A 21,979-nucleotide genomic window follows, 5' to 3' on the forward strand; every position below is an offset into this window, starting at 1 on the left:
TGCAGGTGATCTTGTAGCCGTCCGGGATGGCTATGGCGATGTCGGGTGCGGAGGAGGCGTTCATTCAGGTCTCTGTCAGGAAGGTGACGTCCGGGAAGGATGTATTGAGCAGGTCCCAGAGTTCGATGCCGTGTTTTCGTGCGGGGCGGGTGTTCAGTAGTATGCATCTGAGGTGGTTGCGTCTTGTTATGGTGGGCGGTTTGGCAGCTCGGAGGTTGGTGAAGCTGCAGCTCCGGGCAGGAGAAGGGTCCTTTGGTGTGCGGCCAGGAAGCAGGTGTGTGGTTGTCCGGTGTGTGTGGTTGTCCGGTGTGGAGTGTTTGGAAGGTGTTGGCGTCATAGCTGTGTCAGGAGTCATGGCGCTCGCGGGAGCCAGGGGGTCTGGCGCCGGGCGCAGTCCAGGCGCAAACGGGCTTGCCTTAGCAGTGCCAGTGGTGCAGCCGCACAGCTGCCGCCATATAAGGGGAGGTAGGAGGGAGGGAGGAGTAGTTGGGAGGCAGGAGCAGGCAGCGAATGGGCGAGCAGGGGGGAGGGCCGCAGGGGACACAGCGGCAGCAAAAATGGGAGGTTAGAATGGGTGGAAAAACAGAAGGGCACAGTACAATGCAAGAGGAATAAATGGGGAAAAAACAGAAAAAAAATAGAATACAACACAATAACTGGATCAGAACAGAATACAACACAATAACAGAAAGCAAAATCACATAAAAGCAGAAAGGGAAAAAGGGGGCAGAGCGAGTGCACAGAACCTACAGCCTACCACCGGCCACCAGGGATGAGGCGCAGGTAGTAGCCTGCGGGTGGAGGCGGGCCTCGATGTTCTAGCAAGCGACAGCAGCAGGCTCAGGTGCACGGACACACAAGAGGTGCTGTGCGGCGTGGGGAGCAACCTGCCTGAAGATAAATTACACATGATGAGGGTTGATTGTCTTCCGCTGGACGGATGCCATTTGACATGCCGGTATAGCTGATTATGAGGTCTGGACAGTTTGTGTCATCAACATGCCCAGGGGACTTGTGCCCCACTGATATGACGCTATTAGAGTGCGAGCGCCACTTAAACGGTCGCCACCTTAAGGCCAGGCAGAGCAGAGAACCAGAGCATGCCTCCAAACTTATAGGGCTCAAAGAGACCAAAATTAATGAGCACCCTGTATGGTGGTTGTCTTGTTGAAACTTGTGTTGCACTCTGTCCGCAATCTGTGCATGAGGACGGAAACCAGAGCTCTGCTATGCAACAAGCACCCAACGAGAGCGCATCCGACCCAGTGAACTAAGGGCTGCTTCACTCGATCACTGCTTTGCCCAACAAAAGCTCAACGGATCCTGAAGATGCTTCACAGCATAGGGACACCGAAGCCGATCTCAGGTCTAGTCAGATTCACTGAAGTGCAGAGGTGGCTGCACTGCTCTCTCCGTATCGGACTGGGAGACGCGGCCAGGCATCCTCAGGACGATCAGCAAGCCCGGCGATAGGGGTCACCAATCAACAGGACTGGGAGTCTGGGAATCCACAGGACACTATCTCTGGGCGAGATGAGTCTTAGGCAGGCAGTATCCAGGGGCAAAAGATAAAAGGCTCCTCACCTGGCGAATATATATATATATATATATATATATATATATATATATATATATATATATATATATATAACCTACTGGCGGTCGCCAGTAGGTAGTTATAGTTAGGATTTTTTCCAATGTTAAATCTCAAAATTCTATTTGGAATAACTTTGGCGCCGGTTGACGAATCTGCCTGAAAATGTCCTCAAAATGGCCTCGCGGCGCTCCGGTCCTTCCCTGAACGTTTGAGGGGGATGTGTCAAGCGGGGGCCGAGATAAAAGGGGGGTCCCAAAATGCGTTTTCCCCATGTTTATTTCCATAGGGCGGTCGATTTCACTTTTAGCCCGAAAGGCTGAATGGATTTCCACCAAAGTTGGCAAAATTGTAGGGACTGGTAGCCCGATGTGCCTTTGCTATGTCTTAAGATATGTGCTCCAGTGGATTTTAAGTAATTTATGTTCAAAAAAATATATATATCTAGAGCCGCGCCCCGGTACGCGCACCGGGGAGCGCTGAAAGCGCGCCACGCGACTTGCGCGCGGAAAGCTGATTGGCTCTCGGGCGTCTGTAAACATTCAAAACAGTCCGCAGCGGCCGCCATCTTGTACCTCGGTAGGATTGAGGTGGAAAAAATCAAAGGGGGAAATGAGCAAAAGGGGGCAGGGTACACCCCCCCTGACCCCCTAGGTTTGTTGTGGGGGTCATAAAAGGGCCCCACGGGGCAAAAAAAAAATTTTTTTTTGCATTTGCGCGGGGGGAGCGCCCGGTACGCGCACCCGGGAGCGGACCATGAAGAAAAAAGAATGGCACTTTTTTTTTAAAAAAATAGATTTTTTTTATAAATTGGAGGTAGTTCTGTAAAGAACTTTTTTTGTTTTTGATGTTTTATATTTTTTTATACTTTTTAAAACGATTTCATATTTTTTTGGATTTTTTTCAGGGGAAAAACAAAAACAGGGATTCAAAAACTGCTCAACAGGAGCAAAACAATTAGAAAATTTAGGGACGGGGAGAGCATCAGTGTTCCTGTCTCTTCATTGCAATGAGTTCAACGCTCTGCTCTCCATAACAAAGTAGTTCATCACAGTCCACACATAAAAATGTTATGCCTGCAAAGACCGGCTGAACGTTAGGGACCATTCTTGCACGTGTTCTTCCTGAAGGTGTTGCTCCACCAGTGGAGGTGCGGCCGCCATCTCTTCGTGCATTCTCTGCCAGCTCCCTGACACTCTCCCTGGAATAATTTTTGGGGTGTCTTCTTTTGACATGCCAAATTAAATTGACATTTCCAAAGCTATCTTTTTTTAGAGGATTGCCTCTGGATAAAATACTGCCACATATTTTACAAGTTACTTTACTTGCATTAACTTTTTTTTGTCCTTCAGGGATGTCATAAAATTTCCAGATAAAGTGGTTCTTTGTTTTCTGGTGAGGAGGGTCCTCTTGCACAAATCCATCTGAATCACTGCTGGATGACTCCCTTGCAGCCATTGCTGTAGATCAAGAAAATTAATGAGTAGAGAATTCACAAAACACCTCTTGCTCTCTCCAAGTGCAAATCAATAGTGAGAGAAATGGGTGGGTTTCTCAAAATTTAGAAAAAAAAATTTATTGAACCAATGAAAAGTGTTATTTTCAGGTCACATGAGCAGGGGCTTCATCATAGCAGTTTTGAACCAAAACTGCTATGAACCAATGAAAAGTGTTATTTTCTGGTCACATGACCCGATGCGCTTACGCTGCGCGCCCCGGGGTGCGTCGCGTAAGCGCGTCGGACGTCTATGTTGCGCGATCGTATTCGCTCGAGTGCTTCCGGGTGCGCTTACGCCGTGCGTTTCACGCGGACGCGGCTACGCCCTACGTCACAATCATGTTTTCGTTCGCGATTTTGGCGCTTACGGGACACTCCCCGGAGCGCGCCCCGGGGCGCTTTATAAAAGTACACTTTTCGGGGCGTTCCCCGGGGCGCGCACCGGGAGCGCTCCATAGCAACAAAAAAAAAAAGAAAAAAAAAAAGAAATTGGGAAAAATAGTAGGGATTGGTAGCCCAATATGCCTTTGCTATTCTCAAGTGGTTTTTACGAAAATTAACTTTGAAAAAAATATATATTGTGCTACATTGGGCTATATATATGTTAGAGCCCAAATGTAGCCCAAATGTAGCCCAATGTAGCCCAAAGATGGCCACCAGAGACAAAAAAAGCAAATGTAGCCCAAATATCAGCTAGATGTAGCCCAACTTAGCCCAATGACAGAATGTACCAGAGTGTTCTAAAGAACAACTAGAGCACTAACAGTCTTACTTATAAAGTGAGACTTATAGTTAGGAATTAGCATTAAAAAAACCTATGAAATTCACTGAAAAAACCATAGGTTTCACACCAGTTATAGTTAGGAATTAGCATTAAAAAAACCTATGAAATTCACTGGAAAAACCATAGGTTTCACACCAGTTATAGTTAGGAATTAGCATTTAAAAAACCTATTAAATTCACTGAAAAAACCATAGGTTTCACAACAGTTATAGTTAGGAATTAGCATTTAAAAAACCTATTAAATTCACTGAAAAAACCATAGGTTTCACACCAGTTATAGTTAGCTGGAAGTTTTACTCGCATAAAACCATTGCAATTCCCACGTTATAGTTAGATGGACTCACTATAACTTGCGCGTGCAATGCACTGCTGATGACGTCACATATTACATCACTCATGACATGGTCAGTGACATCACTCATGACATCACTGATGACATCATCCTTGTGACAGAGTGACAGGCCTCCTTTCAGTGTAATGTAACCCATGAAACACATATTCAAAAATAGAAATTAACATTTTCAAAAAAATGGAGATACACATACCAGTTACAACAACCAATTCAATAATTTCGCCATCTATATACACATCCACTCATTCAACAACAGATCTATATAGTCACTCATACATATACTCACTCATCATATGTAGTGATACACCTATACATCCTGTTACACACCAACAGTCATCCAAAAGTTACTCTCACACATACTCACACATGCAAGTAAACTATTGAACATCCATTTATTTGCATATACAGCTATACACACACTACCACCTTACTTCTAAGGAAACTTACACATACTTACTCTCTTAAACAATCACTTATAGAAACAATTACTTATTTAAACAGGAACTCTTACAATCTCTTACTTTCACATACACTCACTTATATATATCAATATTCACATATACTAGATTAAAACATATGTAGTTACCGATAAAGACACTAGTGAGACAGTCATTCACTCAGTAACACACACATATACACACTCATACACCCATACAGTCCTGCACATATGCTGTCTTCAAAACACATACAAAGAGAGAGTCAGTCATTCATGCATATATGTGATAAGTAATACCCCCACCAAACCATACAAACACTCATACTAAAAAAAACATCTAATAACCTATATACCTACACATGTAGCTACTCACCAACCCATGCAGCCACTTATAAACAAAGTGAAACACTAATACATATATTTAAATATTTAAACATTTCTCACTAATATATATATTCACTAAGATACACTTAATAAGCCAGTTAACCAATCAATTTTTTTTTTTAAAAACATCCATTTACACACTTATTTAACCATTTATTCTTTCAACTTTTACATATACATATATAAAACATATTAATTTTTCAAAAAGGCAAACATTCACAGGATGGTGTCATCAGTGATGTCATGAGTGATGTCACTGACCATGTCATGAGTGATGTAATATGTGACGTCATCAGCAGTGCATTGCACGCGCAAGTTATAGTGAGTCCATCTAACTATAACGTGGGAATTTCAATGGTTTTATGCGAGTAAAACTTCCAGCTAACTATAACTGGTGTGAAACCTATGTTTTTTTCAGTGAATATATATATATATATATATATATATATATATATATATATATATATATACACACACACACACATTTTCCTGCAGCTATGCCCTCACCTGGACATGGTGCACCCTGCCTTTAGGCCTGTAAGGCCTGCTAGAGGGGCGACTTACCCATGCCATAGGCAGTGTTGGTGGGCATGGCACACAAGGATGTGTGCCATATTGACTCTTTAGTTGGTCTGCACCAAGTCACCCAGACCGCATTGGCAGGGTAGGGGTGTTAAGGTGAGGGGCCTTCCCTGGTCACAAGGCCCTTGGTACCAGGGATGCCTTTTACAAGGGACTGAAATGTGGCCCAGCGGTGTGCCACATGTTGGTACAAAGGTACACTTTTAGGATAGAAACAGGTGCTGGGGTCTGGTTAGCAGGATCCCAGCACACACTCCATCAAGTCGGCATCCGGCAAAAACATATGGGGTAACAATGCAAAAAGGGGCCAAAATTCACAATTCAATAAAGATAATGCTGTACTTTCAGACTTCCAAACGGGATTTCGTCCAGGAAGAGGCGCAGAATCTACCCATGTTGCCATCTGGGATGACCTGAAGAACACAGCTGACCGCAACGGGGTTGCTGTGCGCGCTACTTCTCTTGGACCTCTCAGCTGTCTTTGACACAGTTGACTATGACACTCTGATACAAAGACTCTTTGAAGCCGGCATAGAGGGGACTGCTCTAGACTGAATCACATCCTACCTTCGCAAAAAAACTAATGTAATCCATACCTCTCCTTTCTCGTCCAGACCGTACTTCCCAAAAGCAGGGGTCACTCAAGGCTCCATCATCTCACATACGCTTTTCAACATCTACATGAAATCATTACCGCCACTGATCAATCAATTTCACCTCGCGTACTAGAACTATGCAAATGTCACGCAAATACTCATTCAACTGGAATCCCTAAAGACATTGGAAAGTCGCCTATTTTCAGTTGTCTCGGAGCTGTGGATCAATGGATGACGTGGAGCCATCTCAATTTGAATGCTTCCAAAAACGGTGATTCTCACGTGTGGCGATTGGAAAAATTATGACCGGCTCGCCGCATTTCCCTGATGATCTGGGAACAACGCCTAAAGTACCGAAGGAAGAAAGAAACCTTGGAATGACCATGGACTGCAAGCTATCAATGAATGCCCAGGTGGACAAACTAGCAAGATCAAGCTATGTTACTATAAAAACTCTGCGACAAATCCTCCCCCATTTGGGATTTCCACACAAGGTCCAGGCTACCATCTCTCTTGTTCTGTCCAACCTTCATTACGCCAATAGCTCTACTACGGATCACCTTTAATGTCTATGAAATGACTACAACTGATTCAGAACTTGGCTGCCAGACTACTCTTACATATAAAGCTGTAAGACCACATCTCCAGTGCCTTGAAAGCCCTGCATTGATTACCGGTTGTCAGAAGATCCACGTTCAAGCTGCTATCTATCACCCACAAAACGACGCTCTTCATCAGGAAAAAAATCACCTAACACATCCAACAAAATCCCAACGTACAAGAAAAAACCATGGGTGGCACATCCTTCTCTGTTCAAGCAGCCACACTATGGAACTCTTTATCCCCCCCCCCCCCCGCCCCCCCCCCAACATACGATCCACAGATAACCACCTTAGCTTCAGAAAAGTACAAGAATTGGCTCTTCCCCACAAAAATACAGCACATACATCTGTATATAAGCATTTATTTGCACCATGGATATGTACCTATATGTGTATTGCTTTTGTATAAACTTGTATTATAATTATGTTTATAAAAATATATTCATTAGTTCTGCTTATCAAATGTACATATTACTGATAATTACATTTTTCCATGTTAACGTGTGTATGTGACTGCATAAATACATAAATCTTTTATCATAACTATTTATCTAAAATTGCTTCACTATTGAATTACAACAAAAGTCATTTAATGTACAACACTTGAAATGCATCTTTAATCTACATATACTAGCTTCCTTATACATATATATATATATATATATATATATATATATATATATATATATATATATATACACCTTCCATGTACTTATGCATCTATATATTTATTCGTTTTCTTCTAATTCAGTATATCCAATGCACTACCCTATTTCTCGCCCTTTACCGCTCTCAATATATCCTCTACCTCAACTCTCTGACTCATCCCAAACCTCATTCTACTACTCTCTCCGATGCACTACCCTATTTCTCACCCTATACCTCTATCAATATATCCTCTACCTCCACTCTCATTCATCCCAAAACCCATAACACAAGTATGATCACCAAAATAACCTTTTCTAGACCGTTCCCTATTCTACCCCTCCTTGCATCATCTCATACCTCTTTACTATTCGATCTCCCAAACAAACCTTTCTATACGCTTCCCCCTGGCCCTTCCCCCTCCACCTCCCTTTTACTCATCCCAAGCCTCCTCCCTACTGTTATGAGCTCGACAAATACACACAAAAATAAATACATTTCTATATCCTTCCCTCTTCTATCCCTCCACTATCCTTTTCAATCCAAATAAAAGACCAACATGTCCACCACTCAAATTTATTTCACATTTCACTATACTATTTCACCAATAATTCTTTATGAATCCCGGAGTAGCGTGCTACTCGCCGAAAAGGTACTTTGATGCCTCGTCAGGGGTAGTAAGCTCTATATAAATGCAATTACAATACAATATATTTAACAAAAAACGGTAAATATAAATATAAGATATGAATGGCCCACCAGAAAGGGGTACATAGACTCTGAAACTGCTATAGCGAGCCTAGGGTTGTGCTTCTGCTTCAAGGATACTATGAAGAAGGTTACCCGTGAATGAGCGGGCAAAGGGAACAGGAAGTTACATGAAAAATTTCTAATACAGATTTGCACACAGAGCGAAAGACATGGTACTCCTTACCATCCTTAAAAAAACAGACAAGAAAGAACAAGAGGTCTGACTGCTCATACTGTACGACACCAAGTATGTGGAATGTTGAAACAGGATTGAAAATAGAAATGACACTGGGCTGCTCTACAAGAAGCAGTGCATTTTTGTCACACATGCTGTGTTTCTGTCTTCGCATGAGGCTTTGCCTCCTGTCAACCCGGCATTCGTATGGAGTCCTAGACAAAATTCTGTAACTTACAGCGAGGGGAGACAGTGGCTGAAGTTGCCGGACCCATAATGCATTGTATGGAGGGTGTTAGAAAAAGGGGTGACAATTTAACAGACCAGTGGATGAAAAGCACTGACTCAAAGCCCCCTATGTATGTATATATTTTATTTTATCATTACTGTAGAAATCTTGACTCTTACTGGGTTTGACTGGCCTATCAGGGAATCAGGTAGTGCCAGAAGGGCTGGTCTGACAGGTCAGTATGTGGGTGGGTTTTTAGGTCTCATTTAGGCAGCTCTTTCTTGTTCTTTGAGACATGCAGTATTCAGGAATGGTCTTTTAGCTCCACCCATCTTTTCAATTGGCTCCTGTTACTGTCCTTTTGTAAATGGTGGCTTTTGATTTGTGAATAGGCTTAGTAGTCCATCCTTTGTACCTCCCTCTCTTCTTTTTTTATCTCTCATGAGGACTGCCCCTCTTACATGTATCCTCACTCTCTAGGTTTCATTAACAGTTAGTGAGCACCATTTAGTTAATGTCTTGCTGAAGCAGGCACAACATGCACGGCTCGCAAAACACTTTATTTTTATAGTTGTAGGGTTTTTTAAGCAGCGAGGCACACTGCGCTTTATTTTCTAGAATGGCGGGCATGGGCATTCCCCGACCGCATTGTATGTGTATAATTGGTATCATTTGTTTGTTTAACAAACGCATTAGGAGGATGCCTGCTCCGTGACAATATGATGCGGTCTTTAAGGGCTTCTTCGACTGCTTAAAGACACTGTGCAACAAAATGGCCAACTCACCACAGGACCTTAACAAAAACCATCAGTTCATAATACAATATTCAGGAGGCACTCGCAATTTGCGACCCCATTGGGAATGGCTGGCCCTCCCTGGGATGGTGGCCTGTAAGTCTCAGCAGACCTCCATACCTAGGACTGCTTTTAAATAAAGCAGTTTATTTTTTATTTTTAATGCAGCCTGTTTTCCTTAAAGGAAAATGGGATGCATTTAGAAAAAGAAAATTAAACGTTTTAGTTTCATTTTTTTATGGGCAGTTCGTGGTCCCGGGGACCACTGCCTGGGCCTAAAACATATTTTACCCTCCATTTGCTAAGGGGAAGGGGTCCCTTGGGGGTCCCCTTCCCATTTGCGAGTGCATTACCACCCTCTTGAAGAGGGCAGTAAATTGTGAGTGTTTTGCAACCACAATTGCGATCACAAAACATTCATACATGGGGTAGAGAGTCCCTATTAGGAAGGTACGCCCTTGAAACACCCCTTCCTTATAGCAAGTCGCAATTCCTATTTAGTGAGTCGTAAAAAAATTATGATACGCTAAATAGGAATTGTACTTGGCCCTATTTGTTTTTGCATGGGCAAACAAGTCACTAACTCGTTTGCGCATGCAAAAATGGGTAGTACATCTGGCCCAAAATGCTAAACTGTGGGAACGGAGGGACTTGAACCCAGGCAATTGAGTGTGATTATAAGTTTACACTTTAATGAGGGTTAGGCAAAGACTGGTTCTTGCAAAAATCTGATGATTGCAAAAAATAATGTTATTATTACGTTGTAGCTATCTGAAGGCTGTTTATTGATCTTATCAGCCTAACTGCTCTTGAATATTATCAGTATTTATTGACAAATTTGTATTAACTATTTATGGAATATTTACTTACTTACTCTTGTATTTAACCTTCAAATACTGTAAGATGAAAATATATTGCTAATCACTAAAAAAAAAGCATTAACCTGTTTCAATCTGGCCCTTTATGAGGCACCTTCAGCTGGCGCGTTTCTTGCTAGAATTTGGTAATACAAAAAAATTATCATTCAAAAATAATATTTATGAAAAAAAAAAGTTAAGCATACTTTAGGGGGAACAAACTGGACAGTCAATTATGAGAAAGCAACTTTTTTTAGTAATTGACCCCAGTACCGCAAACCAGGCCCAGTAGTAACAAGCTCGCAGTAAGTGGAAGGTGGTGGGTGACTAACTCGCTTTACTGCCTTATCACGAGCCCCAGAGAAAAATAGGAATGAGACTACTAATCCAGAAAACAGGAGGATGATGCAAAAGTCAGCCCAAAGAGCGCACCAGATACAAAAAAAACCCTAAACGAGGCGAGGACCCCATGGTTGCACAAGCCTGGTGAGGGCTCAGATGATGGAGTGGATATATGCATGCGTCTTGCTGCATGTGGCCTGGTATTTTTAGGTACTGTCCCCGAGGTACCGGTTATCGCCTTCTCGAGGTACATTGTTTTAGGGTAGTTGTTCTCTCAAATCTTACACTAAAAAGCACGGATAACATCTTCCCGTTTTGTGCCACAGCGTGTTAAACACCTCGGCACTGGCCTGGCTACGCTCCAGTAAGTAACCCATCACATTCCTATCAAAATGTGCGATTAACTCATCCACGTTTTATTGACAAAAGGTGCCGTTTTCCACACCTGCGTATCTTGCTTGCATGGGTTAGTCGCTAGATTACACGCCAAAAGACTTGTCTGAACAACGAGGGGGCCTGGAAAGCTCAATTTTTCCCTCAAAATTGGGTTGAATTCTGTCAACGCGATTTTTTGCTTTAAGCCGCAGACAGAATCTGTACTTGACCGCCATCTAGTGTTCATAAAACGAAGCAACATTACGGTGAGTGTCAAATGGAGGAGAGTTTGTGCGCGTCTAAGTACAGCCGGGCGTGGTGGTATGGTACTTAACATGCATACGAGAACAGTGCGTTTCAATTAAATACACATTTTATTCTGTCGACAGTGGCATATGTTTCAGTAAAAGAAATGGAAACACTGTGGTAAAAAAACATTATTCTGATTCGTGCTGTGAGAAAACACATTTAATCAATTATACAAGGCAGTAGCAACATCCGTACCAGTGAACTTCCAATGAAATCATTAATATGTTTGTTCATTTATTAATACCCCAGTTTGGATCTGACGTCCTATCTGAAGCATACAGCATGCAACAGGAGAGAGGTCTCAGTAGATTTTGTTTTAACTGTACTTATATACACACCTTCGTCGTCTTCCTCCACCTGCTGAGCCCGTCTCCGGGCGATGACGCGGTTCATGTTCCGGCGCCTGGGCATCCCTTCTCCGCGGTCTTCGACTTGCGGCCGAGGCCTCGCCACAGGTGCAGCCGCATTCTGCGGCCGTTCCTGCTCATCTAAAGTGGAGCATAAAGCCATTTACTGAACACAGACTCAATCACAGATCAAAAGCACAGAATCCACAGGGTGCCGACAAGTGTACCATTCCCCATCCTTAGTAACCCTGGGCCTAGTTCGTGTAGTAACGCTACGCGTAACTACGCTAAGTGCACTACGCGAGCTACGCGAACTGCGTAGTGCACTGTGCAAAATGCTGTTCGCACTGATTGCACAGTGCCGGATGCTTGTCCAGTGTACAGTGCAAGCGGTCGTTTTCTGCCGTTCGAGTAGAATTCTACTCGAGCGGCAGCTTTCTCAACGGGGACTGGTAGTTTCTCATTGCGAGCGGTCACGAGAAAACTCAATCACTCACAATGAGAAACCTGACCTCCCCGCGTTGAGAATCTCGCCGGGAGGTTTATTTTCCACATTCGTGATTGGCAACTTGATGTTGCTGATCACGAATGAGAAAAAAGTCTCGCCACGATGTCATATTCCTCGCGCGCGGTTGCCAACTTGACGTTGAGGACCTCGAGCAAGCAAAAAATGACCGCTACACGTGTTTGCACTGTACTACGTGCAATTCGCGTAGTGCGAAGTAGCGAAACTACGCGAGCGTAGCGTAGTACTTCACCCAGGGTTAATCCTTAGCCTACAGTGGCAGCAGGTAGATTTGAAAAGCGGTAGGGCGTGAATTTTAGATCTGAGTTGTACGCATCAGCTAAAGCTGGAAGCAAGGGGAGGAGACTGGGCTAGGATTACTAGAAAATACACAATTAACTAGACACAAGATATTCCAGGGTAATGGTGTGTTTTCAAACTGTGTCAGAGCGCGAGCACATACTGGCATACTCAAACACAACTGATCTGTTAAATGTACTGCATCGCAGAAGCTTTACCGCATCAATCAACAAGGGGAGAAGCTGGATCAATGTACAACCAAAACCAAAACTGAGAGGCTATAGATTGAGGAATTCATAACTCCATTCTGTCATTGTGAGGAGTCTTGGGAGGATGGTATTCAGAGTGTTTTTTTCCAAATGCGAACTTGTGCTCTCCAGATCCTTGCAAAGGTCAGAGCCATGTGTTTACTCGCTGAGCCCTCTTGCTTATTTGGCTTAAATGACTCTGCACTTCGTCATTTAATCTTTATTCGGTTTTAAAAACCCATAAAGATGCAAATTTGTACAATTCATTCATATGCAATACAATAATAAAAATTCCCACATCTCTCCAGTGACAATCCTGTACACATAGCTTGTTTTAAAATACATCACAAAAACATCGATTCTAAGTAAAAGACATGAATTCTGATTCTATTGCCGTTACATTGCTGGGTCGTGGACGGAATGCTATTTCCAGGCAAAAGTTGAGAAAGTGCAAATGCAATAAAGTGCTTGTATATACTGGCGCAATATATCATTTTAAAACATATAGTATTTAAGACTTAATGTGACATCTGGTAACTAAAATGTCATGCCTTTTCCCTTATGTACAAAATAAACAGCTAATAAATATCTACTTATACTAAAAACAATTTTCTGAGATGCATCTGTATTAAAAATTCTGAGTGTGACCTGATTCCCAAAGTTCGACAGATGGGTTTAATCAATGTTTTCCTTGGGATGGCGTATGCTGGGCAAAAGAATAATATATGGGAGTTATTTTCTACTGCATTGAGTGGGCATAGACGACAAGAGGCCTCTCAATCATCACTGTTGTTAAGTTGCCATTTAGCTGTGTTGCAATTGACCTGTAAGACCTCACAGCGAAACTTCATATACAGTGACTTGGCCAGTTGCTGATCTATTGTGCTTGTTCTCACTCTGAACCTGGCTTGATACTGTGCTAGAATGTTATTTTCTTCTATTCAGTTATTGAGCTTAAATAGAATCTGTTTGCATATACCTTTTGTAAGGTATCTATTAGACTTCTAGGCCTATAATTGGCAGGATCTTGTCGTTTGCCCTTTTTAAAAATTGGGATTATTTCTGCCCCTTCCCAAGACCCCGGTATAGGGGTTTCTGCAGCCACAGCACTATATAAGAGATTTACGTATGGTGCTCATACTGTTTTATCAGGTTTTAGTAGGTCACCGGGTATCTTATCGGAACCAGGGGCTTTTCCTATTTTGACTGCATCTATAGCTGCCATTGTATCATCCAAACTAAAATAAGGAGCAATATTTAACCGACTCGGTGTATGTTTTAGAGGGCAGTTTTCCTTCATTAAATAGCCATGTGTTGAGGGGCTGGAGCTGTTCGCTGCTGCAAGGACGTGATTAATCAAACAACCAGGTCTTCAGCTCTCGTCTGAATTGCTGGAGTGACGGTGCGGCCCGGAGGTGCAGGAGGAGGTTGTGCCAAGCCATGGCTGCCAAGTGCGAGAATGAGCGTCCTCCGATGTTGGCTCACCGGATCCGTGGGGTGTCTGCGATGGAGAGGGAGGCTGAACGGAGGAGTCTGGGCAATTGGTGAAGGTTAGGCATTTGTTGATGTATGCTGACTCTTGGTTGTGCCGGGCCTTGTTGGTGTGGATCAGCATCTTGAATCTGCAGCTCTTCTGAATCAGCAGTCAGTGTAGTTTCTTGAGATGGGGTGTGATGTGGGTTCTTCTTGGGAGGTCGAGAATGAGCCTTGCCGCTGAGTTCTGTATTGTTTGGAGTCTCTTCAGGAGGCATGCAGGGATTCCGAAGTAGACAACCTGCTGGTGATGAGGGCCTGCGTCACCGTCCTCCTGGTGTTGAGTGGGAGCCACCTGAAGATCTTGCTGAGCATGAGAAGGATGTGAAAGTAGGAGGAAGAGACTGTGTTGACTTGTTTCTGCAAGGAAAGCTTGTTGTTCAGGATGATGCTGAGGTTGATGGCGTGGTCTGTTGGGTTGGGGGATGTAGCGATCTCCGCGGGCCACCATGAGTCGTTACAAAGCAAGGCCTTGTTGGAATGCAGTTCCTCCGAGAACCAGCTTGCTCTTTTGCTTCGTTTGGCCTTGGTTGTCTTGACGGGGGTGATGGAATCGGCGCACTTTGTGATTCACTGGGTGGGGTTTTTTGCTGCTTGTTCTCTTAAAACGTTGAACATCTAGGGCTCGAAATACAAAGCTACCGACCAAGTAGCACTTTTAAGAGTGTAAAATAACCTCAGATTCAGAGCGTCAACTGGCACTCGTAAATAGACTTGCTCATCTTTAAAATAAGTTCATGTGAGGAAATCCCATTGGGGATTTCTTTGGGGCTCAATAAAATGAAATGAAATGAAATGTCAACTTGTAAAGCGCGATTGCTGCCCTGGGGCGTCCAAGCGCTAGCGGCCAGAATATGAAATTGCTTAAGAGTCAAAGAGAGTTTAGACAGGAGCATTGAACAGAAAGGTCTTCAGCTGTTTCCGAAAAGTGGAGAGATTTGAATTAGACCTGAGTTGAAACGGAAGTGAGTTCCACAGCTTGGCTGCGTTGTAGGCGAACGTCCTGTCAATGGTGGAGAAACTTTCCAAATCAGGAAAATGCCCACAAACTCGAGATTTGTGGTGATCACAAGGCATTTGCAGGGAATTTTCAACCCTAAAAACGGACTTAATTTTATTTCTGTCAGAAGCATGAGTAAATCCGTTTTCAAGATGGAGCTAGGGGTGGTAGAGACCCAAAACTGGTAGTAGTAGGAGAACGAGTTTTTCTAGGGTGGCTCCTTCAGGCATCGTATTACTTCCTTCCAAACCACAGGCAAAACAAAGAATGGGTAAACTGGATTCTTCTTGGTGACTGGTGTCACGTGGCAAACCACAGGGAACTTCGTCAAATGGCTTACTTCTAAATGTACCTCGATCACACCCAGAAAGAGTATAAGCAAGAGAACAACAAAGAAATACAGACGTTTGGACCATGTTTTTCAGAAGATTAAGAATAGTTCTTCTAAGGCAGGATACATCTCTGCCTGATCAGAAGAGGTCTGTCTAGTGTTCCCGCAGCTGGATCTGGGTTCGGGAACACCTGGACCAAATTTGCCAGCCTGGAAAAGCAGATCAGTACAATCAAGTACAGATTGGGCAAGGGCTGCGTGAACGAACCCAGGCACCCAGCTGACACCCCTCTAACGGCACAGTGAGAACAAGGAAGGCTTCCCTGGGCCTGACAACAGGCTAATCTGCTCCAGAAGCCCTGCTCCACACCCAATCCGTAGTGATGTCACTACCTGCAAGTGGTAAAGGGGACCCAAAGAGAGCCTATCATTCCACAAAGAATGGGGGGAGAGAAGGCCATCATGTGGATTTTTATCAGCAAAACGGCCTCTGCATGTTATTCTCCATTCTAAAACAAATAACTTGTAACTGGACACGCATGGGAACAAAAGCATCGATTGTGTGTAGTCTTTTACCCCCCATAACCCGCTGCACCACAATCAGGATCCATGTGTTTGAACCGAGTTCCAGATGGCAGGGTATTGTGAGTGTGAATAGTGCTACTGAAAAGCAACCATACAATCTCAGTGAGCCCCGACTGTGTGTCTGCTGAATGGGACTGTGCATTTCATGCCTCTAGTACGTTCTGCTGTCTTGGCAATATTACAATTTAGGGTTTTTTGCCCCTAAGACCGTGGCAGATTTCCCTCCTCTGGTTATCAGTTTGAAGCCTGGCCGTTTAAACAGGTTTGCAGCACTAGATCTAAGTGTCCTCATTGTCGTGTATGACTTAAATCTTGTTGAAAGGTATACAGGGTCCAGCCGGCGAATTGCTCTGAAGGTCGTCAATAGTAGTTTAAACAAAATTCTTTTATGAACCGGGAGCCAGTGAAGGCTCTTCAGGCCAGCAGAGGCAGACGCTCTGCGAGGGAGCCCTAGGACCAATCTGGCTGCTGTGTGCTGTACTACCTTTAGTCTCCTCAGGGTAGCTTTGTTAGTCCTTGCCAGAAGGCTATTACAGTAGTCCAGTCGCGAGATTATAAGAGCCACTGCCACTGTTTTCCTTGCGGCAAGCGGAATCAGGTCAAATAATTTTTTCTGAGTTTTAATAAGGCCAAAACAAGTCCCTGTTACCTTTAGGATATGGGGTTTAAAAGAGGGAAGAGTCAAACCACACTCCCAGACTTTTTGCAACCTCCACTGTTGATGGGGGGCTACAGTGTCCTCAGGCCACCAGTCCTTTGGTTGGAAAGGATTCTTTTTTCCAATCAATACCATTTCCGTCTTATCAGTATTACAGCGGAGATGGTCGTTTTTCATCTATTTGATGACTGCCGTAAGACAGGCTTTGAAATTTTCTTTGGCTTCCGTAGAGTTCTTTTCCAATGACAGGATCAGCTGAGTGTCATCAGCGTAAAATGTAGTTTCGATCCCAAAGCCGAGATCAGCGAGATAAGTGGGACCATATATATATATATTAAAGAGGAGTGGACTGAGAGAAGCCCCCTGTGGGACACCCGTGGTGACGGTGCATTCAGACGAGAGAAAGGATCCCAGAGAGACAACCTGCTTCCTATTCGACAGGAAGGATGTAATCCATGCCAGTGCAGAATTAGAAATACCACAAAATCTCAATCTGGCTAGCAAGATGTTGTGTGAGATGGTATCAAATGCGGCAGACAGATCCAAAAGGATCAGGACTGCCTTCTTTCCGTTGCCAGTAATACATTTCAGGGTCTCTGACATCTCCAATAGCGCAGATTCCGTAGAATGTTTTGGGCGAAACCCAGATTGGCGGGGATGAAAGATCAGAGCTGACTCCGAGAAGCTGGAAAGTTCTTTATAAACTATTCTATCTGTGATCTTACCTAAGATCAGTAACAGGGATATGGGCCTGTAATTAGAGAGGTTAGAGGAGTCTACATTTAGTTTTTTCTTGAGTGGCTTCACAATGGCGAATTTCCATTTGTCCGGCACTATGCTGGTAGATAAAGAGGAATTCAGAATATTATTGATTACGGGATTCACTATATCAATAATACGATGTAATAATATCGGGGGGCATGCGTCCAATGAACAGGTCTGTCCTCCCTATAATCTGGCTCCTTTTTAAATAATATGATCCAGAGGGCTATGAATCCCAAAATCCTTTTGGATGTTCTTAATCTCATCTTTGAAGTATAATGCGATTTCATTGCACAGCTTTAGGGAAGGGGGAATTTTAAATGTAAGGCTTTAGGATCTGTAAAGGATTTTACAATTTTGAAAATTTCTTTTTGGTTATGCTTTGCCATAGTTATTCTATTATTAAAATACTCTTTTTTTGGCTAATTTAATAGCTGAGTAATATTGCTTCCTAAAAGTTTTGAAAATCTGCAAATTGGATGCTTCATATCCCCTACTCCAGCTGCGTTCAAGTTGTTTACAGTGTAAATGAAGTCCCTCCAACTCTTTAGAAAACCATGGATCATTATGAATTTTTGAATTTTTAAAATTTTTCTTTTGCTCCTCCTGGCAGAGCGCCTTGAGGGAGCTAATTCCTCACCTATAGACATTATCCAGCTATGAAACCGGCGAGAATCCTCTCCAGGTTCACCAGTCAATGTTGGAACCATGTCTTGGGGAATTATAGGTAAGGAGGGATTGGTGGCTAATAGATGCCATTTCCGCCTCGGTGCCCCTGTGTTACTATTCGTGGCTACATGGCCCTATTGGGTATAGGAATGGACAGAAGAATAAAGCAGTGGTCAGACAGAACCTGCAGGATTTGGGATTCTATCTGAATTGAAGTAAGGTTGGTGCAAACAGCATCCAACGTGTGTCCTGCTCTATGTGTTGATCCCTTGACAACTTGTTTCATGCCCAGTGGGGTGACTGGAAGTAACTTCCGGGCTATTACTACACTCCAGATGTAAATTGATATCTCCGAGCAGTAAGAGGTTTGAATATCTGAGCAGCGCTTGGCTGGGAGCATCCCCTAATGAATCCAGGAAAGTATTACTATTGCCTGGGGGCGATATATCAAAACCCCAGAAAAGGAGAAGGAGTCATTTATGGCACAGCAGAAGCCCATAATTTCTGCTCTCTTTAGGCCATGTAAAGTAAAGGTCTTCCATTGTTAGGTCTCTCTGTGTATAATGGCTACTCCCCCCCTCTGCCATCCTCTCTATCTTTCCTACACATGGTGAAGTTAGGGGGCAGGCAGCCGCAATATCCGGATTACAGTCCTCCTTTAGCCAAGTTTCTGTGATACATAAGAAGTCTAAATCAGTATCCATGATTAGCTCTTTGATGTCTAAGGCCTGTCTGACTGGAGAGCGTGCATTAACTAAGCCCAACCAAATGGACGCCTGATGGCAGGCTCCTTTTGCTTCCTCCCTTGTCTGACAAGTCACGTTAAAAGGTATCTGTACCTGACATTTCCAACACATAATCGGGCCTCTGATTGTATTAACTTCTAAGTAATGTTCACACTGCTTATTGGGGTTCAAATCCCTCAGGTGATTCGGTGTGAATACTTTTCCTAGTTGGAAACCGGCAGCGTGGCTGGCGCTAGCCATGTGTCGGCGCAGATGGGCTTGCCTTTGGAGCGCCGCTGGCGCGCCCGCGCCATTCATAGAATGGTGCGGGCGATCTAGCGAGAGACTAGACCGTCTGCTTCGCAAGATGGCGCCCGTTACTGTCCCACCGGAAGTAGGGGAGAAATGTTGAATCAGCGCTCCCTCCACTCAATCCTCCGAAGCTGTGGTGGACCGGGGAGCAGAAGCAAAAGCACGAGGTTTAAAACTAAGGTGAGAGCTCCAAATGCCCCCTATGTCACCGTTCCCTGAAAGTTACAGAATACAAATTGCATGCAAGATATCCGTCGTGCGGAACAATTGCAGAGCAATAGGCAGTTAAAACATACGGCGCTGTGCACAAAGCAATTAGAGGACCTGGGTTAAAAACAAATATAAAAGCAGTAAGGCTGGCTTCTAATAGCAGCTAACAATGTTATATGGAATCAAGTATGTTAAGTATTACATTCCTTTCATTACATTACATTCAAATGATATTGTATTAGTGACCTTTACGGCCGCAATGGTGGCATAAGAATGTCCTTATGTGCTCAGTTGTACTGCAGTGTTAAGGTTTGAGAGTTACTAAATCGCAGTCATTTCATTAAAAAAATCAAACATGAATACTCAACTGCCTTGAGATATTATGGTGTTTTGTCTTAAACTTGTACCACCCTTTCATGTAGGAAAAGGTCAACCAGTCCCAGGCATGGATGAGTTTAGTGTTATGGATGGGACGCCTGATGCAGGTGTGCATATCCGGATGGATGATACAATTGTACAGAACAGATTCATGCGATACCCACCGCTCTCTCTACTGGCTGCCAGGGACACAAGGAATTCATTTTAATGCACTTTGCCTCATTCATAGAGTCTTCTAAAATTATTTGGGGTACGTGAATACCCACCTAAATGATTAATCATAACACTGGTCATGGTAAACCCTCGAAGTCACTAAATAAATCGGAGCTGAACCCCCTTTTAGCAATGGCACTGAACAGACAAGCTTAACATAGGGCAATGTGTAAAGTATTTATGCTGTTACAAAACAGAAATTAAGTCCAAATGAAACACAACAAAACTATAAAAATCCCTAAGTAGAGTAACATGTAATAAACAAAACACCACCAAAGTGACAAACATCTAATAAGATGAGCTAGAGATATGGAGTTTTAAAGTTTTAAGTTTGAATAGTGCCAAGACGCACAAAGTCTGAATGACAGTCAAAAGTCGTCGTGGTTAGCCTTAGGGTGCTTACGTCCCAAACATTTTGCTTTCACCTACCTATTTTTCAGAATTTGTTTTTGCTGGCCTTAGAACTCTGTGCACTTCACCACTGCTAACCAATGCTAAAGTGCTTGTGCTCTTCCTAACACCTGAGTGGCATATTTAACTTACTTATAACTCCCTAGGTTAGTGATATACTATATACACAGGGCATGTAAACTAAAAGCTTCCAGTGAGCCTGTAGCACTTATTAGGTAGCCCCATAAAACATGTTCCATTGCAGCCTTAATTCAATTTTAAACTGTCTAATTCACTTGGCAAAATAACCCTCTTGCCAAGATATAAACACCTTTTTTACTGCATTCACGTCACCCCTAAGGTAGACCCTTGGTAGCCCATAGGGAAGGGTGCACGGTCATTAAAAGGTTGGACATGGACTTTGAAGTTTTACATGGACCGGTAGTGAAAAACTCACAATTTCGTTTTTCACTACTATGAGGGCTGCCTCTCCCATAGTATAACATTGGGATGTCGTGTTCCTCTTCATAAGTGCTAACTTTTAATTGGGAACAGGCAGAAACCTCGAACCGAAGAGGTAGAAATGTGTCTACTTTTTACCACTCCGAGGGAGTTTAAGAAATCATAAGTTGGGGGGGCGTGGCCAGCTGCATGGCTGAGTAGGACGTGCCTCGGCGTAGCTCCCGGCAAAACTGCACTAGATCCGGCGATCAAACTATCTAATAGCCTGCAAAACTTCCCGAAAATCGGCTGGGAAGGTGGAGTAAGGCGTGAGGCATCTACACGGACCTTCAGCTCGGGGAAATACTCGATGGTTTCTCCCCCGAGACCCGAGGCACCTAAGATGGCGGCGCCTGTTAACAGCGGGATCCTCGACTGAAGCGAGGGTGAGGCAACTGGAAGCGGCGAGTGGCGGGCTCCCCCACCCGCGCGGGAGCAGACGATCCTGAGCTCTTCCTATCTGCTGGGGGGAGGCCCCCCCCCCCCGTTTCCCTGACGGCCCCTCGGAGGCTGCAACGGACCGAGGCCTGTGAAGCCGGGGGCTGGATTTGCGGCTGCCTGCTGCCGAGTGCTGTTCCCGGCCTGTGAGACCGGTGCGGGGCGGCCACGCCCGGGGCCCGACGTTGCTCTGCGGGGATTGCAGAGGGGCTTGGACGTATTGGTTGACCTGACCCCCCCCCCCCCCCCGCCAGCGGAAACGAAGACAAGGGCACACGAGACCCGGAGTGGGACCTGGGGCTGCCGGCTAGATAGGGGCCCTGCCTTGGTGGCTTGCAGACCGTCGTCTGCGGTTCCCCCTCCTCCCCCCCTGAGGCGCTCGGGGGACCATCGGAGGCCTTACTTCGGAGGGGGACGTGGACTAGCGGTGCTTACCCTGTGGAGGGCCGCGAGGCGTGGTGCCGAGGCATCAGAGCGGATCGAACAGGACGTGTGGCCGACCCCAGGCCTTGTGCTGCCCCATCACTCCTGCATTCTGACTGCAGGTGTCGGAGACCCCCGAGTGGACAA

General features: G+C 44.3%; 1 protein-coding gene across 1 annotated transcript in view; it reads right to left on the reverse strand.

The window, feature by feature from the left end:
• Nucleotides 1-21,979, reverse strand: part of LOC147665635 (DDRGK domain-containing protein 1-like) — a 196,585-nt gene that overhangs the window by 149,397 nt on the left and 25,209 nt on the right. Inside the window, exon 2 of the mRNA XM_086949625.1 lies at nucleotides 11,643-11,792. Coding sequence (XP_086805751.1) covers nucleotides 11,643-11,792 — 150 coding nt within the window. The remainder of the gene's footprint in view (nucleotides 1-11,642; nucleotides 11,793-21,979) is intronic.

The sequence above is a fragment of the Lissotriton vulgaris genome, unplaced genomic scaffold (assembly GCF_964263255.1).
Source record: "Lissotriton vulgaris unplaced genomic scaffold, aLisVul1.2 SCAFFOLD_2474, whole genome shotgun sequence".
In the NCBI taxonomy this organism is placed as follows: domain Eukaryota; kingdom Metazoa; phylum Chordata; class Amphibia; order Caudata; family Salamandridae; genus Lissotriton; species Lissotriton vulgaris.